Source organism: Crocodylus siamensis, chromosome 5, assembly GCF_052110815.1.
Source record: "Crocodylus siamensis isolate JL-2025a chromosome 5, ASM5211081v1, whole genome shotgun sequence".
Taxonomy (NCBI): domain Eukaryota; kingdom Metazoa; phylum Chordata; order Crocodylia; family Crocodylidae; genus Crocodylus; species Crocodylus siamensis.
This window is the reverse complement of record NC_143399.1, coordinates 44,162,937-44,183,128: the sequence shown is the minus strand read 5'-3', so window position 1 is coordinate 44,183,128 and position 20,192 is coordinate 44,162,937. Positions and strand designations below refer to the sequence as shown.

Below are 20,192 nucleotides of genomic sequence, written 5' to 3'. Positions count from 1 at the left end.
GTTCATGACTTCTGATCAACCCACACTTTAAACAGACAACTTGCTTTTTTTGATAAATGTGATTCTGAGCAGGTATCTTCTAATTCAGTGATTGCATCATTATTGTTAATAGCAGGGGACTTCTAACTAAAAAGTTAATTCTCTTGATAAGAATTAGTAATCCAACACTTTACAATAAAATTAACCCTGGATTGCATAAATAGACTGCTTAAATTCTGCGTGTCAAGATTTAGGTTGGAGTTACTTAAGTGATGGCCAAAGAAATCTCATGGTTAATGCTTACAAGGATACTTGTTTCTTCCTGCCTGTATTAATATTACAGGTTCTAAGTTTGTCTACCTTGTTCATACTAGAGGTGAATTACTAGCCAATCAGCATCCCCTCACTGCAGCGAATTGTGAGCTGTTGTTAGTTGCAAGTTGTACATCTTTTGATATTTAAATTCAGTAGTGTCTGTTTAACCCTCTGCCATTTGGTTTATGAGTTGCTACTTCAGAGCCCTCTAATAAATGTGTTCAGGCAGTATGTTTCATACATTGATGCTAGATTAATATTTCTGACCAACCTTATTTAAAAACAAAGTCAACTTTTTAATTGTTCAGAGCCTGAGAAACAGTCGTTTTAGCCTTGCTGTATCTCAACAAAATGTTTTGATTCTTTTATACCTTTAAAGCTTCTTATATGCTTATGTTACAATATTGTTTAAAAAATACAACTGACAAGTAACATAATTTAGCTTCCAGATTTGAGTCCAGTAGAAAACAAAGAGTATAAGCCTGGTCCAATTGGAAAGGAGCGTTCATTAAAGAACAAAAAGGTGAAAGATGCCCAGCATGGAGAGTCTGATGGACAGGAGAAGCCCAGTCCCGCTGCTGTCAGAAGTCCAGAACCTGTTACTACAAAAGAAGCCAAAGCAGTGAATGAACTGAGCACTGAAATAGGAACAATATCAGTCTCCACTCCAGAGTTTGGAACTAATACAAAGGTAAGAAAAAAGGCAAAAATTTAATGAACATTAATGAGCAATATGTATAGCAGGGCTGTCCAGCTGGTGGCCTGTGAGAGGCTTAATTATAGCCTCCAGACTCCTGTTCAGGGCACTGCTTCCCCACTTGCCATCTTGCTGCTGCTGCCACCAAAGTCCCCAGGCTCCCCTGCTGTCCTCCAGCTTCTGCTAGGCGTGGGGCAAAATGACACAGCCTGTAGGATCCTGTGCCTGAATGGCTTGGGGCACTTGGAGAACCCACATGAGGACATCCACAGCAATTTAGTGCAGTAGCAGTCCCCTGCTGAGCAGCGGAGGAGGGGAAGAGATATATTTTGCCTCATATCCCTTGTGCAGGGGGTGTCTGCATGGTGCTGCAGGGTGCATCAGGAGCTGTGCAGCAGTTGGGGTTCTCGTGGCATGGTGTTTAGCCCACGTAGCATGTGGTGTTAGGGGGGTTTGCACCTTCATGACCTATGTGGGGTGAGTTGTGTGGAGACTAGTGCCTCTGGTGCTTCAGAAGTTGGACAGCCCTGGTGTATAACATAGCCAGCACTTGATTATCTAGAACAGAGTTATTTTTTGCACTGGTTATTTAATCTCTGAACTCATCTGGCACGTGGTTGCCTCCTAATGGCATTTACCTTCATAATAAAGCCCACAAAACAAAGGAATTGAAGAGTGAAGTGTGCTTGTTAACCATTTGTATCATCATTAGATAATTTTAAATATATATTTGTTATGAGTAATGTTCTGTAAATATGACTGGGGTCAAATATTTATCACTGCTAAGACAGAGGAACAGTGTGGAATTCCTAACTAAACAACGGGAAAAAAAGTCTACGTCTTGGTTCTTAAGGTTTGAATATGCAGAAGCTCTAAAGTCAAGGATTGAATGTGCAAGAGGGATGTGTTCAATCATGAGCAGAGAGCTGCAACAGCGTATGGAAGGGAGGCTTAAGTGGAAACCTTCAAGTTGGAAACTGAGCACCACACCAAGGGAAAGAACAAATTTCTTGTCTTGGAATAAGGCTTTAATAGGGATAAAATTTATTTAAAAGTTGTCAGTCATTTAGATACCCAAGTCCCATTTGAGTTCCAGTGAGACTAAAGTACTTTAAAAAACTTTGCTGATGAACGTCCGTTAATGAGTGCCATTGCAGCACATCTTGAAAATTGTTTAAGCTTCACTGTAGGTTCTCTACAGATAGCTCTGCTGTTCTGTGCAGACTTTAAATGGTGCCCAACAGCAATACTTTTTTTTTTTTAATTGACTTCACAATAGGCAGCCTGACAATGAGAATATGATCCAGGCTTCCTTACAATGCTACTGCTGTAATGGCTCGCTGAAGGCCAGTAGCATTCAGCATAACTTGAAAGTAGCCTGCAGATGACTATGTAGTGCAGGATATGGCTATCAATGAGTGGGAGCTCTGGCTACAGAAAATGGGTTCATCACCTGACAGCTGTTAAAGATTATCCAGAGTTTTTTAATTAGATGCTAGGAATCGTTTCAGGAGACTTATCCGTACAGCCCATTAATGAGGTAGATTTATGTTGCATGCTGTCCCATGCAGGGAGCTTAATTTTTGAAGGGAAGTCTGACTAACCTCTGCCAAATTTATTGTTCTGTGGTGGTTATTTTTTACATGCTGATAAATTGGGTTAGAGTGCTGTTGGAGCCCCTGTGGAAAGGTAGTTTGTGCCCATAACTCAGCCACGTTCTCCCAACTATATAGTTGATCCAATAAAAGATATCACAAAAAGGAAACACCCTGTCTCATGCTGAGGCATGCAAGGGGCAAGTTACTTCAAGAACATGTATTAATAGTTCTAACTTAATTCAGTTCAAACAACTCTGAAAGATCAACAGTAATTGTTGCTGAGTTGCCATGCACCTCAGTGAATTGAGCCCAATCTACACTTTGGTTAAGGGGGGGGTCGCATATTGTTGAATACTTAACCAGTGTAGCATGAGAGCTCTGTCCTTGCAAAGAAACAGTCTCTAATATCTACTCTAGTTTGTTGTTTTGGCAGGTTTCAGCTGGTCCCAGTTTTTTGCTGATTTTTTTTTTTAAAGGGTTCTCACAAGTTTGAATCTTAAATTCAATGCCGCTATTCTTCTGTTTTGTCTTCTGTGCATTTGATTTCATCAGGCTTTGCTGAACCAGCAGATATAAATTGCTAACAAACACGCTCAACATTAGGATCAATAACACCTTTATATTTCCAGGCAGGATGGAGTGTAACCTGTACTGAATGGATATTCTTTGCAATTGGAATGGAGGCTATGATTTCACCTTGGCTGTGGAATTTCTTCCCACCTCCGGCTTCTGGTTTGGGCCCCACTTCCTGTGTTGAGTTCACTGTGTGGGCTGACCTTAATAACAACTTGTTCTAGTCCCAGGGCCGTAGCAACTCATTCTCACCTGTCTGAAGTACAGAGAACAAAACCATCTTTTTTGTTGTTTTTTTTCCAGGTATCCTTTGTAATGAGAAGTGTATCAGAGCAAAATGCTGACTATCACTAGCACTAATACACTAATCTTTTCCTAGTCTCGTTTGTACCACCAAGGGTTTTGTGGTCTTTCTGGATTCTTTATTAAGTAAAACATCTGAAAAGGGTAAAGAAGTAGAAGCTTTATAAAACTTTAATATTGGAGTGGTTGTGGGAACATTGTGTCTTATCTTTCTGGAGGAAGGCTTTCAAAAGAATGAGTGCTTTGGTATGGAAGCTGTCCTAAGTTGGGCAGTGTTTGAAAATCCCCAAGGACACTTCTTTTCAACTGGATAATGAGTCAAGAAGGTATTAATACAAATTGTTTCCCAAAAAAAATTCCTTTCCCTTTAAGTTGCCTTAGTTCCACTTATTACTTATGGATTATTTAGTTACCCGTCGATTCTTCAAGCAAAAGCAAGAAATTTAAGCTCCCTATGTAAAAACTAGTAAAGAGAAAAAAACATATTAGAGAAGACTTTGGGGCTTTTTTAAAGCAAAAACTTGGTTCTTTTTATAGTTTGCTTTCTCACATTTTCTGATGCTATTGTTTTGGTTGTTCAGTCCCTTGTAAGCTTTGTGGATTTCTTCAGCAAAATGTCTTGCTAAATTATTAATAATCTTGAGCTATTAAAGGAGAAGGCAAATGGCACAATTTTTGTAGTCTGAAAAGAAGACCCCCTTTCTAATTCAGTGAAAGAAAGGTTAATATCTGAACAGTGTTTTCAGAAGTTCTTTTTAGGAGCACTGGATCAGAGCTTCTGAAATGTTGGGGTTCAGTTTCTAGTTCTACAATATGTTTCCTGTGTGATCCTGAGAGAGTCATTTAATTTCTTATTTAATTCACCAGCCAGATACTGGGGATGATAGTTCCTTACCTTACAGGAGTGTTATGTCTGAACTCAGTGTTAGCAAGGCACTTCTGTATTACAGTACTTGCAAAGCACTTGGAAACAGCTTAGGGCCTATACAAATGTCTGGTTAGAGCTGCAAATCCAGAAAAGCGTCTTGCATCCAGTTGCTTCAGTTAAGGAAATGGTCAGTTCTCTAGTTTGCTAGAATCTTTTTGGTCACTCTTTCAGGAAGCCAACTGAAATACCAGCAAAGACTATCTTAGAAACTTCCATAGCCTCGATGTCAGTCTCCATATCCTCCGTATGTTCTGTAACGAATACCAATACAATTTACAGGGTATGTTGGAACATCTAATTCTGCCAGGCACGAAACAGTGGAATGGGCAGTTAAATTTCTCTTGGCAGTGTTCTTTGTACTAACTCCCTGCTCTTTACTGTAGTCTCTAGAGAGCAACAATGTGGTATTCAGGCTGGATTGTACTGCTGCAGCCAAGCAAGGAGCAGAACATGACTCCTTTACAACCCCCACATTGTGCTGCAGGGAGACTCCGGCTGTCCCCGAGTAGTCTGGGTCAGCCAACCAGGGCTTCCCTGCACACTGCAGCCATCTCTCTCCAGGCAGACTGAAGGAGCTTGCAGAGCACCCTGAGGTGTGTGCACAGGGGCCCCCTGGCGGTGCATATCAGCACTGCAAGCTCTACTCCTCAGTGGCTCAGCATTCAAATGTCTGTCCAGGGGTCTCCTGGTAAGGTGTTTTGTTTTGTTTTGTTTTTTTCCTACCAGAAAACTAACCTGACGGAATTTTTCCCAGGTTATTTGAACATGTGTACACATCCAGATCCTGGATGCCCCAAAACTTTTTTGGGCAAAGGATTCATTTTTATAGAGGAAACTTAAAAAAACAGTAGTTGCAGAACACTTGGACAGCAGTTGTAAAACAAACTGGGGCACATACTGGGGGGGTGGGGATTGCTTTTACGTTTGGTTGGGTTTTTTGTATTCCAAAGAATGACGGATTTTGCATCAGTTTATTGGATGGATACTTGTACATTCTGATTCAAAGCATTTCTCAGGCTTTTTGCAAAAATAAATTAATCCTTTTGCAAAAGAAATGTAGGCCTTTTTACATGGTGCTCTTAAGTGTCTTGGTATTTTAATCGCTGTCTTGTTAATGAGGACTGTAGACATGGAAAATAGGCATATATACCTGTTCCCATGCTTAAACAGTAAGCCTAATTCTCAAGTCTGGTACTTGTTGTTTGTAATTATATTAGCATAATATAGAGAATAGGACCTTTGTGGTTATGTACATTGGAAATGATAAATGTGTCAGCACTGATAGTGATAATTCCTGAGTTTGGTTCTTCAGTCTTGTCCCAGTGGTGTTCAGCCCAGTGTGAGGTGAAAACAACAAGAAGCCTGGGAAATCTTCTTAAAGCAGAAGACGTTTCTTAAGACACAAATATCTAAAGCATCTGATTGTACAATGCCCACTAGAAATCAGTCCTCGGTTGTTGTGGTTGTGATTGTACCACATATTGGGGAGGTTCTTTGGATTGGGTTCCCTAGGTATCTCAAGTCAAAGCATTCACCAGAGCAAATGGATTCTGAATATTCCATTGTGTTTACTCTGATAACCAGAAGTCTAGAACTAAAATGGCTCACTGTGCCTAGTATGTCATCACCAGCTTGACGATGCCTTGATGAAAGTTAATGTCGTGACTGCAGAGAAAAAAATAGGAATTTTCAAGTCGGTATCAGTTGGTATACCAGGCTCATTCGCTACGCATGTATCGTTAGAAAGTCCTGGAGCTAATGATGGCCTTCAACTCGTAGTACTACATATATAGCAAATGGTAGTTGCTGGCTACATCCGCTTCAATAGTAGTGACCATCACATCTTAATGTGGTATACCTAAAGGAAATGTTAGATATTAAAGCAGATGAGCTTACTGGTTTTGCCATAGAACTGGGATCTTCATTCCCTTCCTTCCATTAAATCACTTTTTAGTGTAGAAATCCAATGGCACACTTGCTCATTCAGGGGAAAATCATTAAATAGGCACTTTGAGAAAAGGATTTAGGAACAATAGCAGTTGCATTTGTCTCCCTTTACAGCATCCTCTGCTCCAACCGGTTTCCGTTCCTAATATGCCTGATGTTAGGAGCTTTTTAAAATCATTGGTTAAAGGATACTTTAATACTGTGGAACTATCACCCTTTTACCCAGACTCCTAAAATCTGTTTGGTCACACTAAGCTGGCTGGCATGGGAAAATAATATTTGGAATATATTACTACTACTTTTTCTCAAGAATTTTAATATAGCTTCAGATAGTGGTGTTAGGGTGAACCCAGCTTGTCGTCTTCTATGCAAAATAAGTGTTTTCATGGACTTGGAGCTAATAGTTGTCCTTGGTTGTAATCTTGACCGCTCTTCTGGTGCAGTATTTCTGAAGGTCTTCATCTTTGTATCACTTACGTGAGTTTTGCATTCTTTCCATACTAACATTTCTTCCATTTATTAACTGCTACGTAGTGTTTAAAAACCTGTTCAGTTGCATTTAACATTTTATATGTTCTAGCTTTAGAAGTGTGTTTGATTCAGATTACGTGATTTAGGGAACCAGGCCATCCAGGGATATGCTGTCTCTGAGAGCTGAACTCTTGCACAAGTTTATCTAGTATTTAGTGACTCAGCAGTGATAGGCCTTCTGACCAAATGAATAGGTGGTGGAATAATGTCTGTTATTTGGTCAACTGTTTCTGTAAAGACGGTCTCAACAAACAACCCAAAAACTAAATAACTAGTTTAGTTAGGGGGTTTGTTTTTTTAATTGAATTATTTTTCTTCACAGGAGTCTGTGACAGACTATACTACACCTTCCTCTCATCCTAATACTGTGGCCACTAGCAGTACAAAAATGGAGGAGACTTTGGTGACTAATGTAAGTCTTGCAGTGAACCTTGTGACTTGGAAGACAGGAGAAAATGTTTTACGCCTGCCTTTTTAAAGACAAAAGTTATTACATTCACGTAGCCATTGGTTAGGGTTACCTTGATGCTAACCTACTGCTCTTTATATTGTAATTCTGCTCTAAAAGACAGCTTCAGTTTGTCCCCTAGTTCTTTAATGGTATTATGTAGTGTTGATAAACAGGGTAGAGAAGCTGGGAAGCATGGGTATTTGGTAGAAGATTTAGATATTCTAAAATAGATGGAGTGTCAAGATAGCACTATTCACAGAGAAACTGTTTTCTGCAGCAATTAGTAGAGTGGTATTGGCTTCTCCTGCCCTTTTAATGGAGTCTATAAACCAGGCTGAAAGAGCACAAGATTTTTAAAACAAAGGCAGTTTTGAACTGAATCATGAAATGAATTAAGGCTGTCAGAAAACAAATTAGCGAAGCTTTCAAAGCAGACAAAAAAATTTCAGTTGTAACATAAAGTACAAATGTGGTGATGTGGTGTGTTTGCTCTTCCCACAAAGCCAGCAGTCCTGGCTTTGTGCATTTGTTGTGGTGATTGAGTGTGCCAACTGCTGTATGATTTGAAGTGACTTCAGTTCTTTCTTGACCTTGTGGAGGGGTCTCTGTCAAGATGGAAACCTGAAGTTTGTGATTCTGCTGGGTGAGCAATGCAACCATAACTAGGTCAGAGTTGGCTATGTGTGGATTTGGGGAGGGGAGAAGCATCATCTATATAGGTTCTGCTCCTGCATCTCCCCAAAGAGGGCTTGTGATGTAAATATAATTTACTAAGTATAGATGTTAGTGATAGCAGCATTCTCATGGTGATTACTGTTTGTAGCTATTCTGTGTTACCCTTTCCTGTTCATATTGCTATGATCCTTTTGTGGTGTTTTGTTAGTGGCAGACTAAAATTGGAGGCAAAGTATTCTGCTTTGCCTGAATTCCTTGGTGCTAGTAATTGTAGTGTTCCCTTGTTGTCTGCTAGAGTTGGATTTATGTAGGAATTGAGGGTTCCCAGCAGCAAGGGATTTGTGCTCTTGTCTGGTTTCAGAGTTTTAGTCTCTGTATTTTTGGGTTAGCTTCATCTCATCCTGCGGCAGCTCTGCATGACTGTAACTAAATGAAGAGACAGTGATGGATAGGAGTAAGAGCCCTACAAGATGGTTATGGCAGGGCTTTCTCAAACCTCACATTAGAACCTTTACAAATTCATCATTGGCATTTTCTTGGGCAAAGATATTCATGGCATTTTGTCAAGTTCTCTCTTTCCTCAGTTTGGACTTTATGTATGAATCCCATGGAAAGTTAGGAAGCTAAAAATCACTATATTCAAGCATCCACTGACAGGTTCGTTTCTTATTGCATAATCCTTTGACTTTGAAGAATAAACCTTCCTCTTTTATAGAGTTGCATCTCAAAGCTTAAGCGGACACTAAAAACAGTGTGTGCAATGGGCCCTGTAAAGGCCAAGCTTGGCTTGGGATAATTTTGTGTACCTCGTTACACTAAACTGATGTTTTGAGCTAATTGACATTTGATTATGCAGAAAACATTGGTGCACAGAAAAAAATGAGTCTGAAGTCTCTCTTCAAGAGATGACTTGCATTTCATGAGCGTTTCCTAAACCACCTTCCCCTAACTACCAAATTTTCATCCTATTTTGTCAAAACATCCCTGCCATATGCTCAAGCCTTGAAGAAAATGTAGTCCATTAGCACCGCTTGAGCTTTTGCTTTTTATATGGGGCTTTTGTAGTAGACTTAGTTAGAATGTGATATGTGTTGCCTGCCTTTCAGGTGCCCCTGCCCCACACCCTTCCCCTCCCTAGGAGGGAGACTCTACAACAGAGCTCCAGCCTAACTCCAGTTTCTCCCGCTACCGTGGACCTCACCCTCAAGGTATGTACCACATCCCTCTAAGGGTCATTTTCTTGCATGCAGGGGGAAAGTTAATGGAGATCTTGCTGGTGAACCTTTTTTAGAGCCTTCCTTTGTTTCCTCTACCAAACTACTTTTGCATATAAACAGCTGAAAAAGGAGGTATCAAAGGGATACATTAAACTTCTAAATATTTTTAACTCCATTTTGCATTAGCACTCGGCATCAGCCAGTATTGACTACCACTACCCAGAGAATTAATCCTAGGTACATGAAAGAGTATAAAATATCATACCATGCTATTCATGATAGAAACCCATCAGATTTTGACTTACTGGTAGACAGATTTGTGCAAAACAAGCTGGTTAGTTTTGTGGTGCAGGTTTTTAGAGAGCTGGCTAGCATGGTGGTTTTGGCAGGCAGTGCTTGAGTTTCAGTGCGTGTTTGGTTTACTAACGGGTGACCTATAGAATCAGATGATTGGAGTAGTAGATAATGAAAGGTTGAAAGCTAAGTTTTATATGAATAGTTATTGTATCTTATAAGCCAGTTTATAAGTGCTTTGGTATTTGGTTGGCATTTTGTGCTCCTTTACTGTTTAGCATTATAGAACAAAACTGTTAAGAACTTTTTGGTTATGGCATTTATTCAGCTTTGATGTTAGGAGTTGGTCTGTGGTGTGCTCTGTAAGATGCTAACATTAAGTTGATATCTTGGCTTACAACAGTGTTGAAGTATTGGTATTCTTCAGTGCCCTGGAAGAGTGTTGTGATGGTACTCTTTGAAAAGCATTTGCAGTTTCTGGTATTAAGGTAAAATGTTGTTCAAAATGGAACTGTCTCAGAAACAGCTGAAACACATCACTGGAGACAGGTTTTGAAACTGTCGATACTAATGAGCTCTTATTTTATTGAAATGGTTCTATGCCAGATCAGAGCATACTAGATTATATCATTATAGTACCGTCTGTTAGTGTTTGCTTTAGTTACTGTTAACTTTTGTCTGTTAAATCTTCTCCCCTTTCTGTTTAATATTATTCTTGGGAAACTTTTTAATATCCTTTTTTTTAAAAAGAGTAGCCTTTATTTAGGGGAGAGGGCTAGAAAAGAAAGGGAGGGAGTAATTGAGCAAAGGACTCTGCTTGCCTGTTAGACTTCAGTGTAATTACCTATAATCTGGATTGTATCTCAATGTTAATAAAAATGTATCTGGTTCATATTACTAAATAGTTGCTACAAATAGGAATGTTACCATAAGGTGATACTTTGAGAATTCCACACTAGTTTGCTGAGCAGAGTGGGAAGTTTATTTTGTGTATTTTCCTTATGTCCAGTAACTTCTTGTTCTGGCATTTTGATTCCATGGTGACTTGTTTCTTCTTAATAAGTGATAGATTGAATGCAGGATGAGGAAATATATCAAATATCTATGCTGCCATGCAGTGCTCCCTGAAGGTGTCCTTTGAGCATTACTGCTTGATCTGGAAGCCTTTCTTTTCCTCAGTTATCCTCTGCTAGTACTTGAGTCTTGCCTCTTCTGCAAATTCTAAAAGGTGGTTTTTTCTAAAAGTTGGTTTAAGGCATGTTGTGAGCCTACCACCTTCATGACAGTTTCTCTGCCTTCGGTAGCCCTACAAAAGAGCTGATTTTTTCCTGATCCTGTTTAATGTTATCCTTGATTTTTAAAAGACAGTTTTGGGGTACAGCGTCAAGCAAAATGTTCTCTCCTTCCTTTAAAAGATAAGGCTCTCTGAGAAATGGAATAACCTTCAAAACTTCTCTTTGTTTCTGCATCTCCTGTCATGGAAAGCTGTCTGTAAAGTGGCACAGAAGAGGCACATCACTATTGTTGGTTCTGGTTTTCAGCATCACTCTGCCAGGGTATGCCTTCCCATCTTGGAAGGCATGATGGGACATCTGCTTTCCTTGCATCAACCAAGACTTCGAAGGGAAGCCAGGCCTGTCAGGACTCAGCCAGCTATATCGTTGACCAAGGCTCTTTGGCAGGGAAAGCCCAAGATTGTCCTGGACTCACCTACACAGCACACCTCTGTTTTCAGAAGGTTTCTACAGTTTTTTTTATGGGTAATAGATTCCTTTGTCAAGGAATCTGGCCTCCATTTTGTTTTCCTAATCAGTAAGAAAAATCTGGATTTGCAGATGGAAGCGTACTTTAGCTTCCTGATCAATTTTTCTTTAACGAGTAGTGAAGCTCTGGATAATTTAGATGGGCAGTGAAGCCCAAAAGGAATCATTGGGTGAAAGAGAAGAGAATAAAAGAAGAGAGCACGCATCAAAGACCACAGAAAAAAGATTTAAGCTAACTGCTTTTCAAAAGCTGGAGCATCAGGAGAGCTGTTTTCTCCCGAGCATGCATTTGGTTTGTTAGGTGCAGCATAGACACAACTGGAACTATGTAGATCCTTCTACACCCATACTTCCTCCGTTTTCTGATTTTGCAAGGCAGAACAACACAGCATTTCTGAAGGAGTTCTCACCCTTGAACCATGGGTAGATCCTAAAACAGGAGTGACAAATTCATCTACCTGTGTGGGCCAAATGAGTGGTGTAGGGCTAGTCCATGGGCCAGATTTGACTCCCCCCTCCTCCTCCTCCTCATTCTCCTCCCCCAGCATATGGGATCTGGCAGCCACTCCACCTGGTCTGGGATCCATGCTGCATGTGGCACGAATCCCAGAATGATGGGAATGGACTCCACCTGCGGTGCAGTCCCGTCTGAGCAGCAGCTATACTGTATGTAGTGGGCACCCCTGCACGTAAATCCTGCTTCAACCAGTCCAGGACTTGCACTGCACACAAGACCTACAAGCAACATATGCAGCACATTTGGACTGAGGCAGCCACCATGTGCAGAGAGCCTGCTAGTGGACAGACTGCACCACGCTGCACCTGTTCTTGCTGCTCTGGGATTTGCGCCATGTGGCATGTGAGTCGTATGTTTGTCACCCCTGTCCTAAAGATTCCACTGCAGGTTCTGTATGATACAAGTCATGAGAAGCCTGGGTCAGACTGGATCCTAGGCAGTGAGGTTGAAAGGCAAAATTCAGGATGACTATTCTAGCAGTTGCTACTACTGGAATCTTTGTAGATCTTGCAGCAAAATTGGACCTGGCAGAAGCTTCTCTGTAAATTTCTAATCGGACCTTGTTGTCCATTGTCTTTTCCAAACAGGAAAGGTTCTTCAAGATCCAAGCAGTGATTTCTGATCCAAGCGTCAATGATTCATAGCTGCAAATAGTTCTGACGGTCTCATGCAGAGATCACTTCATGAAAGAGACTGCACAATTGTTTTAAGAGTTTATATTCTTAGTAGTAGTTCAGATATAATATTTCTTTCTAGCTTTGAAAAGTACTTGTCTTGTATAATGCTGGAAATGCTGTGTAAAAGTTCTAATCTAGCCTGTCTGATAACTTCAGTAGCAGAAGCGCAGTTGAAGAGCATGGGCCTAGGAGAGAAGGTAGTTCCAAAATAGGAAATTGGTGACTAATTTTCTGTTTTGTATTTGGGTTTGAACTATTTTGGGACAGTTCTTCTGTTCTTTTCTATTTTACTCTTCAGTAGAAATTAACTACAAAACTGCATTTGTTTTCAAATCAATCAAAGAATAGAACTTTGATAATTATCAATTTGTCTTCGGCCCATTTTCTATATATTGGTTTTTCTGTCCTGTTCTGTGATAGCTAGACAAAGTGTAAAATGAACTTGGGAGTATCTAGACCTTGCCCAGATTTTAATAAAATGAAGTGGTTACAGCTGTTCTACTTAATGTGGAGACAAGGTCTTTAGAGGCTATATATTCAGTTGAATGAAAAGCTCCACATAAATCCAAATGTCCAAGCCACTTTGATTATATCTGAACACTGAAAATATGCCTGCCTCTGTGCAGGATAACAGCTAATGACAGTCCCCTGCCCTAAGTGGTTTAGAAAAGAATAAAGATAAAGAACTGCAGATTAGACAACTAAAGCAGTGGTTCTCAACCTTATTAGACTTGAGATACCCCTCATTAGATTTGGGGCATATTAGACTTGAGAGACCCCTCATTAGATTTGGGGCATCTGTCAAAAATTGCCAGCTCTTAGCTTTCACCAGTGTGTTTTGACTACAGAAAAATAAAGCAATTTTTTTCTTTTGCAAAGAACTCAGAGATACCACAGCTGCTCAGCATGTTTCTGACACCAAATTCCTATTTGAAATCTCTGGGTTTATATTGTGAATTACATAGGTGATTTTGTGGTTCTCCATAGCACTGTTCAGAATCTCTTTGCATCTCAGGATGCTTTGGTTTCCTGGTTGAAAATTGCTGACTGAGGGTTTCCACTTGCTTGATTTCCATGATCAAGATGGGAAAAGATGTGTGTTGCTGTAGAATTCCCTAGACCATATTTAGGGCTCAGATTAGCAGGTCTAATTTGTACATTAATACATCTCCTTCCCTCTTTCAGTAACAAATCAGTACTTTCTAGAATTGCAGTAAATTCTAAGGTTTTTTGCTAAAACCATAGTGATAAAGTCCTATTGGTATTGACCCAATCAAACAGTAGACTTAGGTCAATAGGAGGACTCCAGAAATTTTTAAGAAACTCTTCAAAAGTCTATTTGATCCTAATTTTATTTTCTGCTGTACAAAATTTAAAAAATGACTTGAAGTAAAGGGAAAAAAGGTGGTAAAAAACCCTAATACATATAATACGGGAGAATACTATATTTGGCACAGTTTCAATCCCATAACTATTATGTAATGGTTTTTGTATTTGCAGCCAAACATACCACATAACTTAGTCTGCTTATCTCATTTACAGCATGTTAAAATCACAAAAGATGATACATAGTTGTGTTCAGTATATCTTTTTAATAAAAGATCTCTGCACATCCCTAAATGGTTAAAAATTCCATTGAAGACAGAGGCTCATGTTTCTTCAGTTGACATTTGTCATTGAAAGGTGCATTAGGTATATCCAGTCACAGAGGAATTCTTTCTACCTCTGTGCCAATGTCTTATCAAAACTTTTTTTTTTTTTTTAGAGGAATGTCTTCAAGAAACTATTTTAAAAGTAACTTAATTGCGTAAGAAATTACATTTATCTTGTGTTTTCCTTTTTTCCCATTGCATCTCAGAATAAAGCAAGTGTTACCTTGGATACTGAATATTAAAGTGCTCGATCAGTCAGGTAGTTAATGAGAATTATTTGGATAGTCCCACTTCAGACGTTCTGTCTTTGCACAATACTACATTCACACAAATAATAGCTGTAAAGCAAGGAGGCTCACGTGTCTAAAATTTCTTTTCAACTAAAAAGAATATTTAAAATGTGAGGAGCAGCTGAACCAAAAACATCTAAATAGGTTATTTATGTCTCCTCGTTATTTATGTCTCCTCTTCCCCCCTTCCTCCCCCCCCAAATAGATGGAGTCTGCACGCAAAGCATGGGAGAATTCTCCAAATGTGGGAGAGAAGAGTTCACCAGTAACCTCAGCAGCATCTCCCATCACTGGTAGCAACAGTGGCAGCAGTAGCAGTAGCAGTGGACCAAGCAGTGGTGGTTACAGCTCTTTCTCAAGTGCATCAATGCCTCCTATCCCTGTGGCATCAGTTACACCTACAACTTCACTCTCAGGTACAAGTACTTTCAGACTGACTGTTGCATTGCCCGTTTTGCCAAGTTGTTTGTTAACTTTTGATTATGTCTCCCTTGTTGTTTTGAGAGAGATTCCCCTTTTGGAGGGATGTATACAACTTTCATTAAAGGTGAGAGGAAATGTATTCCAGTGTCTGGCCAGAGCCTAGGGCTCATTAGAAAGCACTACTGGAAGAACTTTGTTCCCATATAGTTTCACTGGACAGCCTACTGAAGAGAACGCTGGGATATGGAAACTTTTCCCTCTCCTCTTTAGCTAACCATACAGAAAATATAGTGAATAAAAGTGACTTTCCCACTCCAAAGCCAGCTGAGTGAAAATTAGGAGAAGCCAGGAACTGACAGCTTCACAATTCCTACAGATACCACACAGTTTCCAGTGTTTGCTTTGCTATAAAGTAGCATCTGAAGGGCTGAACTGACATCGAGCCTCCCTATATCAGACATAGTAATGCTATCTCACAAGGCTTCTGTATAAAAAAGTTTCTCAATTTCTTTGCCCAAGTATTAACAGTAAAGTGTCTGATCCTACTGCATTTCACTTGGGAAAATGATTTAACATTTTATCAATTAAATGTCAGCTTGCTTAAGCTATGACTAATGACTTAATGTCCAGTGTTGTGCACTGCATACTCCTTTTTTAAAGAGGAGGAAGCATTTAGGGTGCTCTTAAAAAAAAAAAAATCCTATCTTAACTGACTGGTGATATTGCCTCTAGCTTTTTCTGTTACTTCCTTGGTTCATGATTAGAGTAAATATAACGGGTAAAAACGTATTTGTTATTACCTCGTATCAGTAATAGTCCATACTTCCAGAGTTATGCCAAAATGTTGATGTTCTCACTAAAAACTAGACCATTTTAATTACTATCTCAAATAAACCATTTATGGTACCTGATGCCTCCTTTTTTTTTTTCCTCTTCTAGGAGCTGGAACATACACAACCTCTTCACTGAGTACAAAGACTACAACCACCTCAGACCCACCTAATATATGTAAAGTGAAACCACAGCAGTTGCAAACGAGCAGCCTTCCTTCAGCCAGTCACTTTTCCCAGCTAAGCTGCATGCCATCCCTTATTGCCCAGCAGCAACAGAGTCCACAGGTCTATGTGTCTCAGTCTGCAGCAGGTAATAGTGTACGGCTGGGAAATAAGTGCGTTTGCTGTGACGTTTACTTAAGTATGCTGATGGGGCTTTTTAAAAACGCGTCTCAATACAACTCTGAAGCTAGCAAATTCAAATAAAGGCTTTCCTGCCCGCAGCAAAAACAGAATGATACTTAATTATCCATTGGTGTGGCTCTGTCTGTATGCTGTGGTCACATGCTACCCTTAAGTATGTATGTGGAATAGTGTAGAAGATGGAAAAAACATCTTCTGAGCTTTTTTATTTTAAACTTATTTTTGTTTAAAACTCAGTAGTCTTTCTTTAGCAAAATTACTTTTTTGTGAGATTGCTATTTAGCCATTAAGAAAGCAGATTTTCTCCCTTTTATGCTACAAGTTAACATGCTTTAAACAGATCTAAACAAGGCATTTAATGGGTCTCCCCAGAATTCAGCATGTCAGAATTCATAGCCACAGCGAGGGGCAGGCTTTGCAGGAACTCTTAAGGGCAGTTAAGGGCCAAATTCTTTTGTCTCTGAAAACTTCCTCAGCCCTTCCTTATGGCAGTTTGACCAATAGTCAATATATGCTTGAAAACCTGTCGCTCTTTATCTGGCTGCTGGTCCAACAGTAGATGTTAAACCTGCCCAGAAGGACAATATTTAGCATTCAGATACTAATTTTCTTATTTTTCTGAGGTCCTGCAGCTCAGATCCCAGCTTTCTACATGGACACAAGCCACCTATTCAATACCCAGCATGCGCGTCTGGCTCCACCTTCCCTGGCTCAACAGCAAGGCTTTCAACCAGGACTTTCACAGGTATTTGGAAATTCAGCTCATTTGAACCTTCATTTTAAAGTTGTGATAACTGGAGCACAATTGACCAGGGGTAAAGAGTCTGAAAATATTAAGTTGCATTGCCTTTCCCACCTTTAATTCAGCCTGCTGTATAATACAGCCTTATCTTACATTTAACCTTCTTGTGAACAAAGCTTTCTTTGTAGAAATGTTCCAAGAGAAGCTTAATTTTGTACTTCATACAAGAGCAAACATTTACGCTAGAAATGTTCATATGGCTGCAAGATGGGCTCATTGGCCTTGAGTACTGTTATGGATTGACTTCCTACAGTTAAAGTTGTTTGTCTGTATGATAATAAGGAAAAATGCTATAGAGTCTTTATTTTAGAGCAGGGCTCAGCAATGTAGATGGCCCATGGAGCCATTGGTTGTGGATCAGAGTCAGGGGACTTTGGCGCTTGCACCAGGAGCAGCAGGGAGCTCCCATTTTTCAGTTTGATCCATATTGAAAACTCTGGTACGCATTAGGTGTAGGGTATTTTCTGTAAAGTTTTGACTAGCAAAATATCATCTACATGTGGAGTGTAACTACCTGTTTTTATCACAGCCTGCTTCCGTTCAGCAGATACCAATCCCTATCTATGCACCTCTGCAAGGACAGCATCAAGCCCAGTTGAGTTTAGGAGCAGCCCCTGCTGTTTCTCAGGCTCAAGAATTATTCAACTCTTCTTTACAGCCCTATAGGTAAGTGTTTTGCTTGAATAAGAAAATAGGACATGAGATCAATCGATGGTGTCCCTCCACTTCCTCAATACATAATAATTTTCAAATGTTAGTCTCGTTCAGAGTAATATTGAGATCTAATTTTAAAAAGCTTTGTAAACTGTTGGGCAAGAATCTAGTAATAAAACTTAACTTGTACGTAATGGACCAGCAGATAACCTTTTTTTTTTTTATTTCACAGTGCTGCAAACTCTGTGGCAAATTACAATGTTGTTATTTCCATGGAAATTACAACTATATTTTTTGAAAATTACTGTAAGAGAAGTGTGTGCACTGTTTTGAAAACATCTGACATCCTGTAATCCACAACTGATTCTCCTGAGCACTTCATTTTGGGGGCCTTTTGTATTGGCTTCATAGGAACTCATTCAGCCCCCAAGTATGCACAAGAATGGCTGTTCAGTTCCGTCTTGTGCTGCAGTTTATAAACTAACATTAGGAGTGAGGTTTAACTGCATTTTAAATGTGGCTTTTAAAAAAACAATTAATTTAAAGGAAGACTTCTGAGAGTGTTTCTTTTAGATGCTGAAATTGTACTTGAACTCTTCCATTCTGAAGACAGCCACCCAGCTAGAATAAATCAGTTCTTAATAAAACAAAGGTAAATATTTCCAGGTGGACTCCAGTGTTTAGTTGCTGGATGAGAGAGGATGATGTAGGGGAAAATATGTATAATACATTTATTATTAAGGACTGGTCTTTTTACAATAATCTAAAGGCTGAGATGATTGCTAAAATATTAGCTGTTAAAAAGTAACTGCTGACATCCACAGATTTAGCTGAAAATATTAAAGAGCTGTCACAATTGCTGTAGTGAAGTTTTTGGAAAACCTTGTGGCCAAGAGAACAAAATGATTTATTTCCTGGTCAAATATTGCCATTAAATTATGTTGTACTTGCTTCCCTGCTGCCTGACTCTGTAGCAGAGGTGAGCAAAATATGGCCTGTGGGCCAGATCCAGCCCACCAACTGATTGAATACAGTTGGGGGGTGGGGGTTGCCAATTCATAGTTGGTACTGTAAGAAGGAACCAAAGGGTCAGAAGAGCAGATTGTCAAATTAGACCTCTTGCCATGGCAGGAAAGAGTACTGGGGTCAAATGACCTCAGCAAGGTGTTCGTCTAGCTTCCTCTTAAACACCCCCAGGGTAGGAGCCAGCACCACTTCTCTTGGAAGTTGGTTCCAGATCCTAGCTGCCCTGACAGTGAAGTAGCACCTCCTGATGTCTAGTCTGAATCTACCCTCTGCCAGCTTGTGACCGTTATTCCTAGTCACTCCTGGTAGTGCTCAGGGGAACAGACATTCCCCCAATGCCTGCTGGTCCCCTCTGACTAGCTTGTAACAGGTCACTAGATCCCCCCTCAGCCTTCTCTTGTGGAGGCTGAACAGGTTCAGGCCCCTTAGCCTCTCCTCATAGGGCCTGCCCTGCTGTCCGCTGATCTTGCGAGCGGCCCTCCTCTGGACCCTCTCGATGCTGTCCACATCCCTCTTGAAGTGCGGTGCCCAGAACTGGACGCAGTAGTCCAGCCACGGCCTGACCAGTGCCGCATAGAGGGGGAGGATCACCTCCTTGGACCTGCTTGAGATGCATCTGTGGATGCATGACAAGGTACAGTTGGCCTTCCTGACTGTCCCCCCACTGTTGGCCCATGTTCATTTTGGCATCGATAATGACTCCAAGATACTTTTCTGCCTCTGCACTGACGAGAAGACAGTACCCCAGCCTGTAGGTATGCTGCTGGTTCCCCCCCCCCGGCTGCATCGCCTTGCACTTGTCAGTGTTGAAACCCATCCTGTTCTCATCCGCCCACCCCTGTAACCTGTCTAGGTCTGATTGCAGCCTATTTCTCCCTTCTGGCGTCCCCACTTCCCCCACATCTTAGTGTCGTCTGTGAATTTTATATCCTTGTCCAAGTAGCTGATGAAGATGTTGAACAGTGTGGGCCCGAGGACCGAGCCCTGCGGAACCCCACTGCCCACATCCCTCCAGGTCGAATAGGGCCCATCCACCACCACTCTCTGAGTGCGGCCCCCCAGCCAGTTAGTGATCCAGTTGACTGTCTAGGTATCAACGCCACAGTCTCCTAGTTTTTTAATGAGAACGGGGTGAGAGACAGTGTCAAAGTCTTTCTGGACTTTCGGAAGGCCTGTGTCCACTGCTACCCCTGCATCTAAGGATTTTGTGACCTGGTCATAGGAAGCCACCAGGTCGGTCTGACAGGACCTGCCTCTAATGAACCCATGTTAGTTGCCCCTAATCATAATCTCCCCTGCTGGCCCCTCATGGACATGCACCAGGATAATTCTCTCAAAAAGCTTACCCAGGACCAAGGTAAGACTAACGGGTCTATAGTTTCCTGGGTCCTTCTTCCTCCCCTTTTTGAAAATGGGAACCACGTTGGCCCTTTTCCAGTCCTCTGGCACCACACCAGAGCACCATGCTCGTAAAGTCGTGCCAAGAGTCCCGCAACGACCTCTGCTAATTCCCTCGGCACTCTGGGGTGGAGATCATCAGGACCAGCTGACTTAAATATGCCCAGTCCCTCCAGAAGTTCCCTGACTAGATCCTCACTGACCCTAGACCTGGGTGCGCCTCCCCTGGGGCCTGTGGGAGCTAGGGGGGTGAACCAGTCCCTACTCAGAAAAATGGAGGCAAAGA

At 40.8% G+C, this 20,192-nt stretch overlaps 1 protein-coding gene across 16 annotated transcripts in view; it reads left to right on the top strand.

Moving 5' to 3' along the window:
- The window catches only part of PRRC2C (proline rich coiled-coil 2C), a 105,682-nt gene that overhangs the window by 68,688 nt on the left and 16,802 nt on the right, over nt 1-20,192 (top strand). For 9 of the 16 annotated variants that reach the window (XM_090050121.1, XM_090050120.1, XM_090050116.1 and 6 more), the window contains exons 22-28: nt 737-985; nt 7,194-7,283; nt 9,104-9,205; nt 14,613-14,823; nt 15,770-15,973; nt 16,650-16,771; nt 17,358-17,494. In XM_090050121.1, the coding sequence (XP_089906247.1) occupies nt 737-985; nt 7,194-7,283; nt 9,104-9,205; nt 14,613-14,823; nt 15,770-15,973; nt 16,650-16,771; nt 17,358-17,494 (1,115 nt within the window). The remainder of the gene's footprint in view (nt 1-736; nt 986-7,193; nt 7,284-9,103; nt 9,206-14,612; nt 14,824-15,769; nt 15,974-16,649; nt 16,772-17,357; nt 17,495-20,192) is intronic. The other 7 variants (XM_090050122.1, XM_090050119.1, XM_090050127.1 and 4 more) reach the window with 4 other exon arrangements.